At 45.3% G+C, this 18,986-nt stretch overlaps 1 protein-coding gene across 3 annotated transcripts in view; it reads right to left on the bottom strand.

Moving 5' to 3' along the window:
* Positions 1-18,986, bottom strand: part of EMB2766 (structural constituent of nuclear pore) — a 52,802-nt gene that overhangs the window by 20,473 nt on the left and 13,343 nt on the right. For 2 of the 3 annotated variants that reach the window (XM_087382508.1, XM_087382507.1), the window contains exons 6-7: positions 9,667-9,770; positions 1,303-1,390 (exon numbers count right to left, since the gene is read on the bottom strand). In XM_087382508.1, coding sequence (XP_087238634.1) covers positions 1,303-1,390; positions 9,667-9,770 — 192 coding nt within the window. Of the gene's footprint in view, positions 1-1,299; positions 1,391-9,666; positions 9,812-18,986 lie in introns of those variants that run through there. The other variant, XM_087382510.1, reaches the window with a different exon arrangement.

Genomic DNA, 18,986 nt, shown 5'->3' with positions numbered 1-18,986 from the left:
CTATGCATCCTTGTGACATGACTACATATTTTGGATGGTTGGTATGGGCATTTATCATATGTGACAATAAGGATGCCAAACCTGCCTAGCACTTACCATCTAGGACATTATTGGACAGCTTGTGGATAAATACACTGGATAAATACACAATACAGTGTGTACATGCAGATTCATAGTGCCATTGGCATCAAAACAATGAAATCTGCATGCTTATGGCTATAAGATGAGGCTACTTCAAGGCAAAACACCATGTAACTTTAAGCATTCGACATTATACTAGAAAACGTAGAAGTAGGTTGCTTACGCTCGAGAAACGTTCCCGTTCCTTGGTAACTATGATATGCACAGCCCAAAGAAAGCCACCAAGGTGGCCAACCAGCAGGGCGGCCCACCCTCTCTCCATATCCCATAAATGGGGCTCTAAGAGGTGCCTAAAGGGCAGCCCTACAGGGCATACCTTCCCACACACCCGCGTACCCTGCCTGGGTGCCTCCATGGCACTGAACAGCCACTCTAGCCTACTCTCATGAGGTGCGGGCACACCACAACACATGCCCTCACTCTCACGAGTGGCTTATATGAGTTTACATTGATTTCGGCACTTTTGTCCCATAGGCCCGCGAAGCCTCCCACGGATGTTAATATATCTTTCTTTCTTTCTTTCTATGCTATCCTCACTCATTGGGCGGGCATACCCACAAGCAAGGCCCTCTCTCTAGGTGACATCAGGAGATGCTGACCTCCAACATTAGCATGCATCTCCCCATCTCTGAAATCGGCCGATTTTTCCTTTCACCCTTCTCATTTTGTTGAGGAGTATATCTCACCGCATTGGCAGGCTGTAAAACTCATCTTCTATTATTTGCAAGGCACAAAGTATTATGGCTTGATGTTCCCCAGGGGGGGTGACTTGCAGATACATGCTTACAGTGACTCAAATTGGAATGGAGATCATGACACTGGGCAGTCCACAAGTGGTAATTGTTTATTTTTGGGCAAAGCCTGCATTTCTTGGCTGAGCAAGAAACAATCTACTGTGGCTACTTCCTCATGTGTGTTTTTATTTTTATTTATATATATGTATATGTATATGTATAGATACATATAAATGCAATATAAATGACATTACTCTAAAAAATAATAATAAAATACACAAGTTAACACTAAGGCAATGGTCTTGATGTCCAAGGGATTAATGTCTCACACACAAGATAAATGCCGTTAAGGAACAAAACTCTTATGAACTTCACACTCTATTATTTAAAATCACATACACCAATTTGGAAGGAGCAAATACCACACCTGACTCGAGTTGATCTTTTCAATTGTCTCTCTAATTTGCTCACCCATTTGCTCCAGCTCTCTTTCTAGTTGCTCACCTTGTTCAAACCTGCACATCCAAGCTCATTCAAACTATATACATACACAACGGGCAAATAGAAAAGCAGAACTGTAAACTTAGTATCACTAATTGTATTAATGATGATTCTGCCTGCAAACACAAAATGTACTTAGATAGAAAGCAAGTTCATTTCTAAATTGCACTGGAATTGTAGAAAAAAATGGCTGATTGATCTACCCTTCATGCACATACAAAATAAGCATGTTTGCATTCAAAGACAATGGAATTTGCAATCTGAGGACATGCTATTAACTTCATAGGTTGACTGATGTATAAACACAGCTCACATGTGCTTCCATGACTGAATTTTCTGGTGTGAGAGTGGTGCACGTGTGGAAGCGTTAGGAGAGAGAGAGAGAGAGAGAGAGAGAGAGAGAGAAAGACAGAGTAGATAGGCAATAGCAACTGTATATCCAGATCAAGCATGCAATCCACAGCCAAGGGGCAGAACAAAGTGAGGAAGAAAATGCTCCAAAGAGTGAGCCATGGAATGAAGAATGGAGGGGGGCTATAGCCTATTATACCCCCCGACCAGGCTACCCCCCGACCAGGCCTGGTGGGGTGGCCAGATAAACCGACTAGGTGGTTGGACCCAAGCAGAGTCAAACTGGATCAAGTTGACCCGACCAAGTTGGGGGGCCATTGGTCCCTGCCTAGCCTAGCCTAGCCTATGAGGCCTACCTATTCCTATCAGGCACACCCACATAGAAGACCTCTCTCACTATGAGATGCCATTCTTTAACACCCTCTATGCAGCTCATGGGGAGAACAATAATCTGAAGAAGCAAGTCGATGAAGATGCAACCATGGACCCTCCAGTAGCACGCCTACTGGATCCACCTGGAAGAGGGCACCAAATAGCCTAGATCCTCGAACCATAATGCCACCTCGAACAGCAAATGATCAGCTGTGATTTCCATGCTAATCTGCACTGAGTTCCCACTACGACGTCAAGCAATGAACCACAAAATCATCTGGTCCATAGCTCCAGAGACTTGCTTTGCCTGACAGACTTTCAAATGATCAGGTCCCTTATCAGCCCGCACTCCCTCCCACATGCCCTGTCTTGTTGTGACCCATGGGGGGACCCAGAACTAGTGCTAGAAGGCTGGGGTAATCTGGAGATTCTTGGCAACAATTGCCTTGGAACAACCAGACTGCGAAGAATAGTCCGACTCAGAGTCGTGGTCCTTAGTTTCACCTTTGGACGGACACTTGCCAGACTCAGACTGCCAGATGCCCTCTCTTTCCGCATTTATAACACTTGCTCCGCTTTTTCTTATGCATGTCGAACTCTATGTAGAGCGATCATGAGCTTCCCCTAGGAGACTAGAACTGATTCCTCCTCAAGAAGAAGGAAACATAGATCCTCAAAAGTCTAGATGACTCATGGTGACCTGGCACCTCAACGCTTGGGTAACAATGTCGTAATCGCGAGGAAGCTTGGTGAGAATGAGCAATGCCACCTGACTTGTGGTGAGGGCAGCACCCATTGCCTACAATTGATCATGGAGTATCTTGACCAGCATCACGAATAGTTGCATGGAACTCCCTTTGGGGAACTCGAGATTGTACAATTGTCCTTGCAAGGTGACACCACGCATCGCCCAATCCCTGGCATAGAGGTCCTCTAGCTTAGACCGTAGCTGTTGAGGTTCGGATGGGCATAATTCGTGCCGACGAGCTTGTCCTCCTCACTCATACACGGGGGTCCCATGAAGCTATTCCAAAACCTCGTACTCCTTCTGTTGATCCTCGCACAAACAGTCCACAAAGCAGAGACAAAGAGATGCAAGACGAGAAGATAGTGTGAAAGAGGACTGCCCTTCTGAGGTCTCCAACACGAGCCCTTTGCTGTCCACAATCCCAACAGGCTGCTGCAAACAGCTGCAAAGTTCTTTCGCCTCTAGGACTAGTGCCCAACCCTGCTGGCTGTCCTTTCTGTGGGCAGACTTCCCTGAACTCTTGCTGCCAGTAACTGTGGGCAATCAGCCGCCGGCCCCAAATTGCTGCCTTTAGATGCCCTGAACAGGGTGCTCGGACGGGCCTTTGGAACTGTACCAGACTGCCCGTATAAGCCGCCTAGGAGTACCGCTGCAGATCGCCCTCAAAACAGGCTGCTCCAGATCTCCCTCTGAGTCTTGTGCTGCAGAAAATTGTCTGGAGCATACCAGGCCCCCAGAAGAACTGATGGCCGCCCTCTTGTGTGCTGCCCCCAGATCGCCCTTTAATTGGTGCTTGGAACTGCAGCCTCAGGTAGGCCTGGGCAGACTGCTCCGAAACTCCAAGGTCCTTTACATCAGCCTGTCATAAGCCAGCCCTGCAAGCAGCAAGCAGCCATCCGAAGCACCTTAGATTACGTAGCAAAGCCTTCAAAACTGTGTCAGTCCTCTCTTGGTCCCTCATCATCGATGGCAAATGATACATGTGAGAGTGGTGCGCGTGTCGAAGCGTGAGAGAAAGAAAGAAAGAAAGAAAGATATATTAACGTCCTCAGGAGGCCTCATGGGCCTATGAGAGAGAGAGAGAGAGAGAGAGAGAGAGAGAGAGAGATCCACAAGCAAGGGGCCGAACAAAGTGAGGAGGAGAATGCTTCAATGAGTGCCCACATGTGACCCATGAAATGATGAATGAAAAGGAAGGGGGAGGGGCTTTTATAGATCCAGCCAGCTTGGCCATAGGTCGGCTGATCCGACCCAAGGAGGGTTTAGTTTAATCCGACCAATCAGGTCGAGTAAGACCAGATATTGCCTAGGCCAAGGACACCTTTAGGTGAACCTTGAGGGAGAAGCTGACAAGCCACTTTCAGATATTATTTGGACTCCTCATGGAGCCTGTGGGCATAGTTCACATTCACAACACTTCTAAGGGTGTAACTTTTGGTAATACCAGAACGCTCAGCATTACTATTGGGTAGGCCTAACGACAATCTCACATGGTTTCTTGCATAAGCAGCCATGACCCTTGTTGGAGTATGAATGAAAAATATGGGAGCCCAATATTGGCATCAAAGTTCAAACCCATGTTTACGTAGTGTTACCCTTAGAAGGAAATTACAATTTCAGAACTTTGGAGATGCCCATGTATAGCTAAAGGACAAGGGAAAACCAAGTTGCACCATATCATAACAAATAAATGTTTCATAGATCATGTGTGATAGTTGAAGATACAAAGCTTCGGAGTTTTATTTCCCCCCAAAGGTTCGACATGGCAATGGAAAAATATAGCCATCTCTTTCAACTCAAGATTGTTACATACATCAACAAGATGATAGTCACGTTTCATCGTAAGCACCTTGGGTGAAAAGGGGGGGGGGGGGGGGGGGGGGGGGCTTTTATAGCCCCCGGCCAGCTTGGTCATAGGTTGGCTAACCCGACCCAAGGAGGGTCGAGTTTAATCTGACCAATCAGGTCGGGTAAGACCAGCTATTGCCTAGGCCAAGGACACGATCTATGAAACCTTTATTTGTTATGATGGGGTGCAAGTTGGTTTTCCCTCTTGTCCTTTAGATATACATGGGAATCTCCAAAGTTCTGAATTTGTAGTTTCCTTATGCATGTAACACTATGTAACATGCCAATATTGGCCTCCCATATTTTTCATTACCTCAATGTCATACTCCAACAAGGGTCGTGGCTGCTTATGCAAGAAACCATGTGAGATTGGCATCGGGCCTACCCAATAGTAATGCTGGGCATTCTGGTATTACCAAGTTACACTCTTAGAAGTGTTGTGAACGTGAACTATGCCCACATCCTCCGTGAGGAGTCCAAATAATATCTGAAAGTGGCTTCCCTCAAGGCTACCTAAAGTTATAAGAGAAATGTAAGACAACACCCCACTTGGGTACCGAAACATGGGACTAATCAAATGCATAGAGCAACCCAGCAACTATTAAGAAGAATGTTTGCAATAGCCTTGGATGTGCAACCAAACTTAATTAGTTCTACATTAGCCCTTCGAATAAGCTGTTGCTGAAAAACCTAAGGACGAAAACAGAAGTAAAATCAAACTAGTATTGGCCACTCAAACTGAATTTAATAGTCAGTCGAATAGAGTGGTTGAAAACAAATAAGCACAATGCATAGTGCAGTTTCAATCTCATGATAGTCACTCGTAAGGATGAAAACCATAAATTCCATCAAGCATAGCACGGACTAGCTACTATGACATCACCACCAATTTCATCAACGCCCAATGGTGGATGTAGACCATAGTATAAACGTATGCTCTCACACACACAAATCCACACATCCTTGAGCATCCAATTTCATCAGCACGCCAGAGGTGAAGGGCACACTCAACCGTGACAAAGGCTAGCACTAAAGGAGAAGGCTAATCAAAAAGTAGTCCACTTTCTCTTCATTCAAGCTACAACTCCTTGTGAATACTATACAATTTCGACTCTCCCTAGGCATAAAAAATGCTTAGACAATCTAGTTGTTGATAGGCCAACGCACCACTTAAGATAAAAAGAATTGATCGAAATATCAACAAGCCACAACATGGACGAAAACTTCACAAGTTGAAATTTGCATGTCCACTAATAAAGCATGAACATATTCTAGATGAATCCAGGAACATGCCCAAACTCTATCCTCTACAAACACATCACATAGTGCACTTTCAATCCAATGATAGTCACTCGTAAGGTTGAAAACCATGAACTTCATCACGCATAGCAAGGATTAGCTACTATGACATCCCCACCGACGTCATCAATGCCCAACCGTGGGTGTAGACCATAATATAAACATATGCTCTCACACATACAAACCCAAGCCTCTAACAAGGGCATTTAGTGCTTTACCATTTCTTCTCTTCTTTTCCTCTAAGGCATCAAAGATAAACTCTTTCTTTCGTGACCACTCTTTCCATTCTTTCATCTCAGCATTCCCTCTATCTATTTGTTTAGAAAATTCCTCATGTTTCTCTTGGATTCTCATATGTAGGGCAGCCATCTCTTTCTTTAGCTTTTCATTTTCTGTTTTCAGCATATTCAGCTCCTCATTAAGAGGTGGTTGGATCTCTCCTTCTTCAAGTGGAGTGTGGGCTTTCAATAGTTCATTATCATCCTTGAGCTTGGCAATCTGCGTTTCTAGTTCCTTGATCATCAATGTGTGGTGGCTGGTTTTGGCATCAACCAAGCAGGTCATTTCCTCTCGCATCTTCAATTTGGATCCCCATTTGTAATTGCATTTCTGATCTCCATTTATTCATTTCTCCTTCCAAGCACGTATTTCCTGTTTGATGGCATAAATATCTACCTCTTTGCTGCCCCAAAGCATCTTCTGTAATTTTTCAATATCACCATCATGCATTTTGGAGATGTCTATCATGGTATTTATGCATGTTTTGACATGCTCCTCACTTATCTTCTGTGCACTTGCCCAAATGGCACTACACTTTCTTTCTTTTTCTCCCCTTGTTTTCCTGTCACGTGAACAGTCCATAACATTATCCCTTCTTGAATATTGTGCTGAAATCTAAAATTCTGAAAGCTCACCTCAAGGTCTTTAACGCTCTTTTTGTGGATTCAAATTTTCAAAATTTTAAATTTGAAAACACTGTTTTGTGCTTTCTGTTTTCCTTGGTTTGTTGCACGTGGATATCTCCTCCAAAATCGTAGCACACACACACAGAGAGAGAGAGAGAGAGAGAGAGAGAGAGAGAAGACTACCATATGGGCATCATATGGGACTACCACACAGACCATGGAAGAGGACAAAAGAGCACGCGATTGCAGCACATAGAGTAATGTATTGGGAATACATATATACCTTTGTAAGACTAGAATAAGTCCAATCATACAAATTTAGATTTTTTTGTTGTTCTAAAGATCAAAAATCTACACAAAAAATAAAAGAGAAAATGAAAGAAGAAAAAAGAGGTAAACAAAAACTTTTATGAAAAACAAAAGGAAGAAAAAAATAATTTATTGGGAATACATGATCTTCCTACACACGGTGTAAGCTGTTGGTACCCAAGTGATCTCTCCCTTGGAGTACATGTTGGTAGTGCCTCTTGGAACACACATTGGATTGAGAGGATTGAGAATTGGACACTAATCTCAAGCACAAAGAGGACAAGAGCCAATAGATTATGCACAACCATGAGAGAGAGAGAGAGAGAGAGAGAGAGAGAGAGAGAGAGAAAGAAAGAAAGAAAGAAAGAAAGATATATATATTAACGTCCTCGGGAGGCCTCATGGGCCTAAGTACAGCAAATGGAAAGAAACTCATACAAGCCACTCACACACACAGAATGCTGCCAGCAAAGGGCTCCCTTTTGGCACCATTAGTATTAACATCCGCTCGAGGTCAAACATAGTCTAGGAACAAAAACACAAGTACAACAAAGTTGTGTGAGGAATAGCAAACTAGCAAACTGGTCCAGTGCAAAGTGGGTGAGTCCTAGCTAGTGAGATGTGCAATACATCTAGTGGAGAGAAAGAAAGAAAGAAAAATATATTAAGGTCTTCCAGGTGACTTGTCAGCCTATGAGACAAAATACAGTCAAAAAAGAGTAGCCACTACATTTGAGTAATCACACGGCCGAGCAGGCATCTCCTTGGAGAGCATATAGCATCACCAAAATTATTATGGGCTAGCTGTAAAGATAATCAATCTGCACTTAAATCAGTTCAAGACTGAAGAGCCTTTTGGACTAGATTTGAAGTCTCTGATTCACGCTTTCCCATCTCTATAAACAGCCCACTTTCCTTCCTTCCGAGCATCCTTCAGTTTAACCAATTCTGTAGCTTTTGCCGTGAGCTGAGTCGTGGTGAGCTCTTATGAGATCCATGTCCTGGTGCCTCTCCGCTTGTTAGTTTGCTAGAGGACCTTGCTCCTTGCCATCTTGTCACTGTAAATTACTCGTGCTTGTGCCCCCTTTTGGACGACACAATATATATCATATGAATCCCAGTCAATCTTGGGGATTGTTTCCTTGATATGATAAATCTTTTAGTTCATACTCCCATCTCCTATATACCAACCCTCAAGCGTCCCGCCTATGCATATAACCTGTGTATTGGCTGGCAGCCCTGGTTTCCTGTTCTTTTACCTCCCCATATACGTCCCATGTGTTGATTTTATCGTCCAGTGCTGCTGCAATTTCCTGTCTCATGGACTTGAGCTGGGTGGTAACTTGGGCCTTGGTTACAAACTCTGGTGCAGGTGCTGCTGCATTGCATTTCTGCATTACCTCCAAGATTACTTACTGTTTTCCATGTCAAAGACTTTCCTCTCCAAAGAGGCAAGTCGAAGCTTGACCTCTCCAAGTCCTTGCGGTAAAAAGTAAATCTGTTCCTGTGGGTTACTCTAGCCTGCAGACATGGAGTGTCCAAGAACTAGCCGACCTGCTCCAGCCTGCAGACAATATAAAGGCCTCCCCTGGAGGCATTTGAAGCATTCAAAGGCGCAGGAGGTGGGCTTTCCCTGGACACTCCAGCCTCCAGACCAGCACCCTGCTAGTGAGCACTGTGGAGGGCAGGAAGGGATCTACATCTGCAGAACAATATACAAGGAGTATCCTTGCAGAGCAGAAATTCAGACGTCTGCAGCATGCCTAGGTGCATACCCACTTTTGTAGCGAAAGCATAAGGGTGCAAGGGAGCTTTGTCTGCAGGACAGCAACGAGAGCATATCTTTGCAGGAGTGCTCAGCCTTGAGCAGCTCCTGACGCCTATAACAGAGGCGTGTGGCAGAGGAGGAGTTTCCTTAAGAAGGTGCAGCAAATCAGGGCCTCACTTTGGTACCTTACCTCAGGGATTCCTCAATATATCTATTCTATTTTGGCTACACATCTAAGTTCTCTTTCAGATCTGAGCTGCTGTAAAGCACATGTATTTAAGTTGTGTTCCATTAAGTCTCTTGTGGTCGGGTGAATCTTCTGCAGCAGGGTAGTGTTGGCCTTAAGCAAGTAGCTTAAACTCTACTTCTCTAACAATTATAACAGACTAGGCAGCTTAAACAAAGCTGAACCTATAAGTCCATCCCATGGAACTCAGGGTCTGCTCCAACGTCAAGTAGCAGTGGACCTCAAGTACCTGGGATATCCATCAGGCCATCAAGGAAGCGCTTGAGAAAGCAATGGCAATAGAATCGCGTAACAAATACATTTCAACAAGGAGGTCTTTTGACCACTGAGAAACACAGAAAGATCAAAACAACAAATCAACCCATGAAAGTTACATTTTTTAATAAGAATAATTTCTATTACATGAAAAAGCAAGCATCAAGGAAGTCTGAAGGTTCACTTACATCATATCTCTTACAGCAGCAGGTTCATCTTCAATGATATTCACGCGTTCTTCCTTGTAGAATTTGGTGGCCTCTTCTTCCATGCTTTCAAGAGCCTTCTCAACCTTTGGGGGGGGGGGGGGAAAAAGAGCAGCTTAACAAGGTCCTGCAGTTCTGAGGTACATCTTAGCCTAAGCACACATCATTCATATTAAGAGATGGTCCAACACCCTCAACATATTCTTAGGGATTGAGCAGATGTGATCGAAACGAATCAGGAAGGGATGACAAAATGATTCATATGAAGTAAATGAGACAATGATTCACCAAGCATGCAACCAACTCCTCACAAAGTTTCCCTATTCGTCTATATATTCATTTCACAACAACATGGCATGGGTAAGAAGGATGATGCAACCATTTCTCACATAAACCAATGCATGCAATGACTTTTCACACTATTATGAAACCCTAAATGTGAACCCCCAGGGCAACCCCCCCCCCCCCCCCAAAAAAAAACTCCAGAAAACTAAGTTCATCATGTTGGAATTGGGTTGGTCACCTCCGCATCTGTAAGCCCCCGTATGAGGAGAGCATGGCGGGGGTGAACAACATAGTGATGTGGCCGCCACATGGGCAGCACCTTGGTTATAATGTGGGCAGCATGCTCACAACAAAACACAAAAAAATGTGACTGCCACCTGGGCAGCACATTGGCTGCCATGTGGGCAGCAGGTCCAAAGACATACCTGGTAATTCAGAGCCAACATGGTGGGCAGCAGAGGTACGGCTATGCCACATAGCTGCCAACCATTGGCTAGAGCATGATTGCACAGGGATTACAGGCAGGAAACGCTGTGATGATGTGCTGCTGTACAGGCTATTTGCAGAGGCAATACGGATCTGTTTGGAGTGGCTCCAGGGCCTGGAAATGGTCACGAACAGTGCAAAACAGAAGCAGCAAGCAGGCACCTGTTTGGAGGTGGTTTTGGGCCTCAAATAGGGCCTGGAACAGGCCGGGGCAGAGGCAGACCAGCCTGGTCCAGTGGCTGGATGCCACATGGCCAGGCAGGGTCTGCAAACCCCCAAAAAGGAGCAGACGTGGCTGGACAGACCAGGACAGCCGGCTGTTTCAATGCGGTTGGGTCAGTCAATATGACCCGGGTGGGTAGGTTGATTTGGGAGCTACCAGAGCAGCCTTCGAGCAGCAGACTGAAGCAGCAGATCAGCACTCTTTGGTCCTACATCCAAGAGGACAAAGAGGGGCAGAAGAGTCGCAAACAGAGCTAGGAAGGGCTGCACACCTAGGCTGGATGGAAACTAAGTCTACAAAAGCTCGCCGCTCTATCAGCCTTCCACTGCGGGACCTTTGTCTCGTCATTTCAAACACATCCTTCATTTGATGATACTGTCATTCGTGTGGAAGTACATGCTTTCTTCGGAAATCCACAATAAGCAGTTGAAGATATTCTTAAATCTCTCGTCTTGGACAATACCTGTGAAAATGACAATCTGAAAATAGGCACCACATTCCTTTCTGCGTCATGCCCACATGCTCAAAAAAAAAGTTGTCCTCAATTTTTCTATTGATGTTTAAGGAGCCTCCATAGAACTTTCCCACGATATGTCAGAGCTTGATACAACAATGGTAGCTCAATTTCTAGACAGAAGGCATCATCTTCAAAATCTTATTACAAAGAAAAACAAGAAAAGGGATATGAAGAAGAGAAGATAAAAGGCATAGATTATAGAACTTGTGTCTAAGAATTTCTACATTCTTAGATTTCCAAGAGTCTTGAAAATTGACCTCAAAGACCAGGTAAGCGGAGGAGGAGGAGGCTCTATGTGACGCACAACGGAGGTAAATTGATAATGCGGATGTCATCTTTGTTAGAAATCACCCAACAGAGGTACCGGTACGCACATAGGCCTAGAGATATATTATTTAGGAGAAAGACAAAAATTTAAAAGACACAAATCAAGGAGTCATGCCTCTAAAAGTGAACCCATCTTTTAACATTGTAACCATTACAGAAATCAGACTTTCCAGATGTCATCTTTGTTAGAAATCACCCAACAGAGGTACCGGTACGCACACAGGCCTAGAGATATATTATTTAGGAGAAAGACAAAAATTTTAAAGACACAAATCAAGGAGTCATGCCTCTAAATTGAACCCATCTTTTAACATTGTAACCATTACAGAAATCAGACTTTCCGGATGTCATCTTTGTTAGAAATCACCCAACAGAGGTACCGGTACGCACACAGGCCTAGAGATATATTATTTAGGAGAAAGACAAAAATTTTAAAGACACAAATCAAGGAGTCATGCCTCTAAAAGTGAACCCATCTTTTAACATTGTAACCATTACAGAAATCAGACTTTCCATAAATTGGATGTGGACGTAGATCCAAATTCTCCTTGACGTTGCTTGCTTCTGACTCCTCCAAACTACCAGGTGTTACGTTTTCATATACGATTGCAACAACAATAAGATTATCTAGTACTGTTCCCAGTAATGAGTCACTATGTTCGTCCATGTTCTCTTCTAAAAGTATAGGATTAATGATATTCCTTGTAATCGTCTCCATTTTTTGTGCTATGTTTTCTTCTATACCTCGTGTATCCATCACATCATTGATTGTCCCCGTTTCGGGTGGTATGTTCTCCTCTACATTTAATGTCTCCATATCCACCCATGCATCATTGGTCCCTGTAGAAGTTTAGGATAATAAAAATAGTTCCATTCTTTAGTTAGAGAACTGAAAAGTCTTTGTGGAAGTGTATTTCCATTCCTTGTCTATTACAACTTTAGAAAACACTAAATCTCTGTGGAAGTTCACCTGTCTATTACACCATTAGAGAGAGCATGTGTCCTGCAAAGTGCCTACTATCACATTGGCTTTGTGAAAACAAGCGGACTTTAAATCCACAGGCCATTCATCACCAAGATTGGCATCTGCAATCTCGTCATAGACTCTCCTTACAAGCTGCTTTGAATCTTCCGCCGACTTGTAAGCATTCAACAACTCCTCTTTTCGCTCCTGGCTTTCCTCGCCCTCAACAACAATTAAGTAGAGTGAATGATGATAGATCTGGTAAAAGGTGTTAGAAATATTTATATTTCCTAAGGCAATGGCCAAGGTTAAGTAATAAGGAGCTCGGGGCACTTTTTTCTTTTATCAAGGTTTTTTACCCCTGACCTGAGTTCGAGGTTGAGTTTGTGGATGAGTTAGTCACCAGACATCTTTTGACCCCAGTTAGGGTTCATTCTAGGGTTTTATCTCTATGACCACCCTAGTGTTGTTGCTGCAATTTCATTCCAGCTTGCTTCAGCTCCATTCTCTCACATTATCTCACTTCCATTTCTAACATTTGGTATCAGAGCAAGTTCCCCCTCGCTCCCACACCTCTCCCCGTGCCTCCCACGCCCGTTGGCTTCAATTCTGTCGCGAAAAACTTCACTTTTGTTGCTAAGAACTTGGGTAAAACAGCTCTTTTTTGCTGGCAGCCACCTCCTATAGGGTTCTCTTGCTTGGGTGCCACTTTTGAAGAAGTTCCAGTGCTGTTTTGGACCTAGGCAACCAGTTTTTGGAGGCTTATTTTCTCTCGTTGTAGGAAGAGCAGCCGTGAAAGAATATGGCTTCGCGTTCTCGTAGTGGGGAGCATGCTTTTTCAGCAAAGGATAAGGACAAAAAGAAAGTTCAATCAAGTCATGCCTCTAGCAGTGGTTCCAGACATGCACATGCAGATGGGAAAGAAAAAAAGGATGCCTCTTTCAAGAAAGGCAAGTGGTCATCAAAGTAAAGAATTCCCCAAGAGACTTGCAAAGGAAAAAAAGATATAGTCTGGTATGGCAGTTTCACAATCAGCCCATAATGCAGGTTCCGAGGGTACTTCTGCCCATTTCATTGAGCATGATTGGGCCTTCTTTACTTGCAGCTATGATGGTTCCTTGGGAGTCACGTATTTTCAGCGTGAATGAGACGGCTAAAACTGTGAGAGTGCAGCAGAATCTGAACAAAGTGAGAGAGAGTGAGAGCGCTCACGCTGACACACACTGCTGAAAGAGAGAGAAAACAAGAGAGGACTGCAATGGATCTCAGGGAAAACCCCAAGAGAGGTAGGTACAAGAGGTGCTCAACTGTAGCACCTGGAGAGTGGAAGAGCTGCTCCTCACACGTGCTCCAAGAGATGAGCAATGAAGGGAGGAGGGGGGCCTATATACAGCCCCTGCCCCCCTAGTCGGTCAGCATGCTAGCAGGGCTGACCAGCCTGCTATGTGGGCCGATCCACAGCCCATGGGGCCAACCCCATGTGCTCTACAAAGGGACCTTGCTAGCAGCCCTACATGGGGCTGGTCCCCTGCTCCGCACAGCCCGACCTAAGGGCCAACAGCAGCCCTGAGTAGCTGATCACATGCTGCTCCATAGATGGCCACACACAACCTCCAACCTTCACTCCGTAGTGTGCCTAATCAGCAACAATCTGACCCGCATCCCTAGGCGCCTCTAGGAGCTGTCACGTGGCAGCAAAACAAGCCAGACGGAGCCCTCAACATGGCCGTACAGATCCTCCATAGCCATCCTGGCACCAGCAAGAGGCCTTGGATAGCCACGCAACCCTACAGTCAGCCCTACCCTAGTCTGCCCTCACAAGGGACGGTCACGCCCACAACACACACCCTCTCAACCTAGCCTAGCCTCCCTCTGGGTGGGCACACCCATAAGCAAGGCCCTCACTCACTAAGGTGACATCAGGAGATGTTGACCTCCAACAAAAACATGGTACTTTGATAGCGGTGCTTCCCGCCATATTACCTCACATAAATCTTTCTTTGATAAGTTATCCAGTGCACTGGTTGGGAAATTTGTTTCTTGTGAACAGAAAGAATGATGCACTCAAAACACAAGTGGAACTGTGGAGTGAGTGTGAGAATCAAAGGAAGAGAATATAGCGGGCCTTTGAAGAGAGAAAATAATAATGAACAAATGTATGGCCCAGAGGGCTGAATACAACTGTAAATAAACAAGCACTGTATGTAGGAAAATCCCTCGAATGCTATACCAAATTGAACAGGATTAGGACTAACTGAAGGAGGACTGGAAGGGGTTGCTGGGCTACTACAGACTTCTCCTACCTTGATCCTAGTCCCAAAGGCTACTGCTTGGTGAGGCTAGAAACTTTGAGAGGTGGATGAAGAACGAGGCCAAGGGGCTGCCCTTACATAGGCTTTTAGGGAAGATTGACCGAATGGTCAGCTGGTCAATGCAGACCGTTGACCAAGTCAGTCAAATGTCAATGTTGGTTAAAAAGTCAACGTGTTGACTGTTTTACCAAAAAGTCGAGCCTGCATTTTGACCAACATTGTCTTCTAACACTTCTTGGCAGTATTTGATGGCGCTGCAGCCTATAGAAAGATTCTTCTCATCCAATTAAAGGAATTGGAGAACTTTCACTCACAACCGTGAATGGTTCAGATCTTCGCATCCACGATGTTTTGTATGTCCCTGGGATTAAAAAGAAATTACTTTCTGTCTCTTCTTTCTCTCAATGAGATTTTAAGGATGATAGATGTACAGTTCGTGACAGGGAGAGAGATTATGCCTTGTTTCACCGGTACAGTATGTCACCGCTTATTTCAGCTTGATGGCTATGAGAAAAGAGCATATTCACGCTTCTACCTCTGCCATCCAAGATGCAGAATTATTGCATGCCATGTTTGGGCATGTAAATCATGGCAGCCTTAAGTTATTGCAGAAGGTTAATATGGTTGATGCCTTGCCTCATTTGGAGACTCCTCCAAACAAAATATGTGCGGGCTGTATTTTAGGTAAAATGCATCATTTTTCATTTCCCAAAGATGGTGCAGTCCAGGCTACAAGAAAATTACAGCTAGTCCATACTGATATTTGTGGACCTATTCGCACTCCGTCACTAGGGGGTAATCTTTAAATGTTACATTCATAGATGAATTCACAAAAATCAACCTGAATGTCCGTTGCAAACCCTCCGTTGAGATCAAGGGGGGGAATATATGTCCAAGGCATTGCAACAATTTTTTGCTAAGAAGGGCATTACACATCAGTTATGGGGTTTCACCCAATCACACACACACACACACATACACAAATTTTTTTGTGGAATCCATATGTATTATACTACAAGAAACTATGAAACTGTCCCCGCAAAAAGGGCGGACAAGAGGTCACAAGACACACACACACACACTTTTTTTTTGGTGAAATCATTGATTGATTATATTATATGAGTAGCAACCTCAAAAAAAGGTGCTACAATTGCATCAACTGAAAATTTCAGTATATGCCAAAAAGACCTCATGATCTATGCAGCGGGTCTGCAAGCAATCAAAGAAAGATTGCTGCTGAGAACGCCTAAAAAAGCCAAACAGAGAGAAACTAGGATCACCAAAGACTTTACAATTCCTATATGTCCATAAAGTCCATAGTGCCCAGTAGCAAACCCAAACGAAGAAAAGATGAAAGTGGGTCGGCCCACCTGGCCAGGTCGGCATGTCTACAGCAGGGACTCAGCCCTAATATAGTACCCTGAAGAGCCCTTTTGTAGGGCTGTAGAGTCGGCCATGTAGGTGTTGGAAAGGTCACCTCCCCATCTGTAAGCCCCCATATGAGGAGAGCATGGGGGAGGGAGACCTAGGGCAGAACCCAACAGAAAAAGAGAGAAAGGGGCTGCCACATAGACAGCATCATGGCTGTCATGTGGGCAGCACATCTAGGACTGTTATGTGCAGGACAGAGGGACAGAAAAGTGCGGAAGCATGGCTGGGACAGATTGCGATGGATCTAGACAGGAGGCGCATTGTCTGCAGTAGATTTTGGGGGGGGGCTGGACCCTGTATTTATAGGGCATCTGCCCTTGAAAGATGGGCCAAGGGCCCTTGTACTGAGTGCCCCAAAAGGGCAGCCCACAGTCCCATAAATGGGGAGCTGTGGGGTCGGTTTTCATACAGACTGAGTCGGTTTTTTTTGGTACATGCCTTGGGGCCTATCTAAAGAGGCCATTTAGCCTCATTTCAGCATCACTTGCAGCAGCAGATCCAGAGCAGAAAGGGAAGGTACTCATGGCAGTAGACAGAGAGGAGCTTGAAGCTTGGGAAGAAAGAGATGCCCATGCCCTGGCAATAATCATGGGGACTACGGCGGACACTCTTCTTCGGCATATCCAGCTGGCCGAGACGTCAGTAGAGGCGTGGGCCACCCTGAAGGATCTGTACGAGACGGATAATACCTCCCGGATCGTGCTTCTTCAGCATCAACTCTACAATCTTGATATGGAAGAAGGCGATACGGTACATAGCCATTTGACGAAGGTCAAGGTGGTGCGGGATCAGTTGGCAGCAATTGGTCAGAAGACAGACTCATGCCATCTGGCCTTGATGGTACTGAGGAGATTGCCTCGGAGTTTCAAGAGCTTTGTTACGGCTGTGACAGCAGGACAGAGGACCAAACCTCTGACATTTGAGGAGTTGTGTCCATTACTGTTACAGGAGGAAGCTCGGGAGAAGCTCTACAACGAGGACAAAGACGACAAGGCGATGCTGGTGAAGGATTCCGCAGGTAAGGGAAAGGGCAAGCCTAACAGTGGCAAGTCCAATAAAGATGACTCTAATGACGAGGGGACTTCGAAGAGGAAGCACAAGAAGAAGTGTTTCTATTGTGATACGCCCGGACATTTTGCAAAGGACTGCAGAAAGAAAAAGGCGGATCTGAAAAACAAACAGGAGTCTGACCCAGATTCAGAGGGAAAGGCCAAAGCTAATGTGGTAATCGAAGAATTGTTCCTGGTGACATCACCGAGTGTTACCGAGGTCATATATGTTGATCCACAAGTCACAATAAGGATGTCTAACATAGAGATGTGGGTCGACGAGGAGTCAGATGCCTTTGTGAAGGTGAAGGACAGTATGGAGCGCTTGGTACCTTCCAGGTGTGTAGCTGTTGACACTGACACGAGGGTGGATTCCATGGAAAGCCCTAGGGTCTCATGATCAGATGAATGCTGGACTTCAGAAGGGGACAGTACAGGATTACACAGGATCTTGGCAGGTGCCTCATTGAGGTACAGGGTTTGCTTTCAGAGCGAACATCCAGGCAATACAACAGTCTGGTATGTATTTGATATTCTGCATTTGAGCCTTTATAGCATGCTGTGGAGAGATTTTGCTCTTCATTTGTCTCAGGTGATAAGAGATTGGAAGGAATTGGCCTTCTTCGAAGGTAGAAGGGGAAGTATTGGTGCTTCTTCAAATCTCGGACGCAGATTGCTAGAAGGTGGTGGACAAAGAGTACTGAAGCCAGAAGAGTACCTGCTTGAGAACTCAGCGAGAGTTCATGGTCCAGGTTATCTGGAAATATTCATTGGTTGCAAACCTTGCCAAAGGAAGGACGGGTTGAAACAGACCCTCAGAGCATGGTGCCTGGAAGACTCCAGGTTGTTCACTCATTATGAGGGGGACGACTGGAAGATCATGACGGCTGGGTTGCTCGAGTTCAGAGGCGGGAATGTGACTGAAGGAGGTGCTACCAGGAGGTGCTACCAGAGATGGACCTATGTACCAGGATGGTGTGCGGAAGCAGAACCGGACCTGGTGGAGCAGGAGCCACTGGATGAAAAGCCAGAAAAAGATTTCGACACCGAAAGGTTCCAGAGGACTACGACCAGGGAGTTACTGGAGCATCTTCATCGACGTGTTGGCATTGGGCTGAGATGTGTCGGTGAGAGGGGGTGTTGGAAAGGTCACCTCCCCATCTGTAAGCCCCCATATGAGGAGAGCATGGGGGAGGGAGACCTAGGGCAGAACCCAACAGAAAAAGAGAGAAAGGGGCTGCCACATAGACAGCATCATGGCTGTCATGTGGGCAGCACATCTAGGACTGTTATGTGCAGGACAGAGGGACAGAAAAGTGCGGAAGCATGGCTGGGACAGATTGCGATGGATCTAGACATGAGGCGCATTGTCTGCAGTCGATTTTGGGGGGGGCTGGACCCTGTATTTATAGGGCATCTGCCCTTGAAAGATGGGCCAAGGGCCCTTGTAATGAGTGCCCCAAAAGGGCAGCCCACAGTCCCATAAATGGGGAGCTGTGGGGTCGGTTTTCATACAGACTGAGTCGGTTTTTTTTGGTACAGGCCTTGGGGCCTATATAAAGAGGCCATTTAGCCTCATTTCAGCATCACTTGCAGCAGCAGATCCAGAGCAGAAAGGAGCAGCAGGTAGCCACCCTCTGGACCTACATTCAGGAGGATAGAGAGGTGCTAGCAGGGCTGCAGACTTAGCCAGGAAGCTGCCCACCTA

This window comes from Dipteris shenzhenensis, chromosome 12 (genome assembly GCF_047967505.1).
Source record: "Dipteris shenzhenensis isolate YYH24624 ecotype China chromosome 12, Dip_SZ_1.0, whole genome shotgun sequence".
In the NCBI taxonomy this organism is placed as follows: Eukaryota; Viridiplantae; Streptophyta; class Polypodiopsida; order Gleicheniales; family Dipteridaceae; genus Dipteris; species Dipteris shenzhenensis.
The sequence above is the reverse complement of the archived record's forward strand: the minus strand, read 5'-3'. Positions and strand labels throughout refer to the sequence as shown.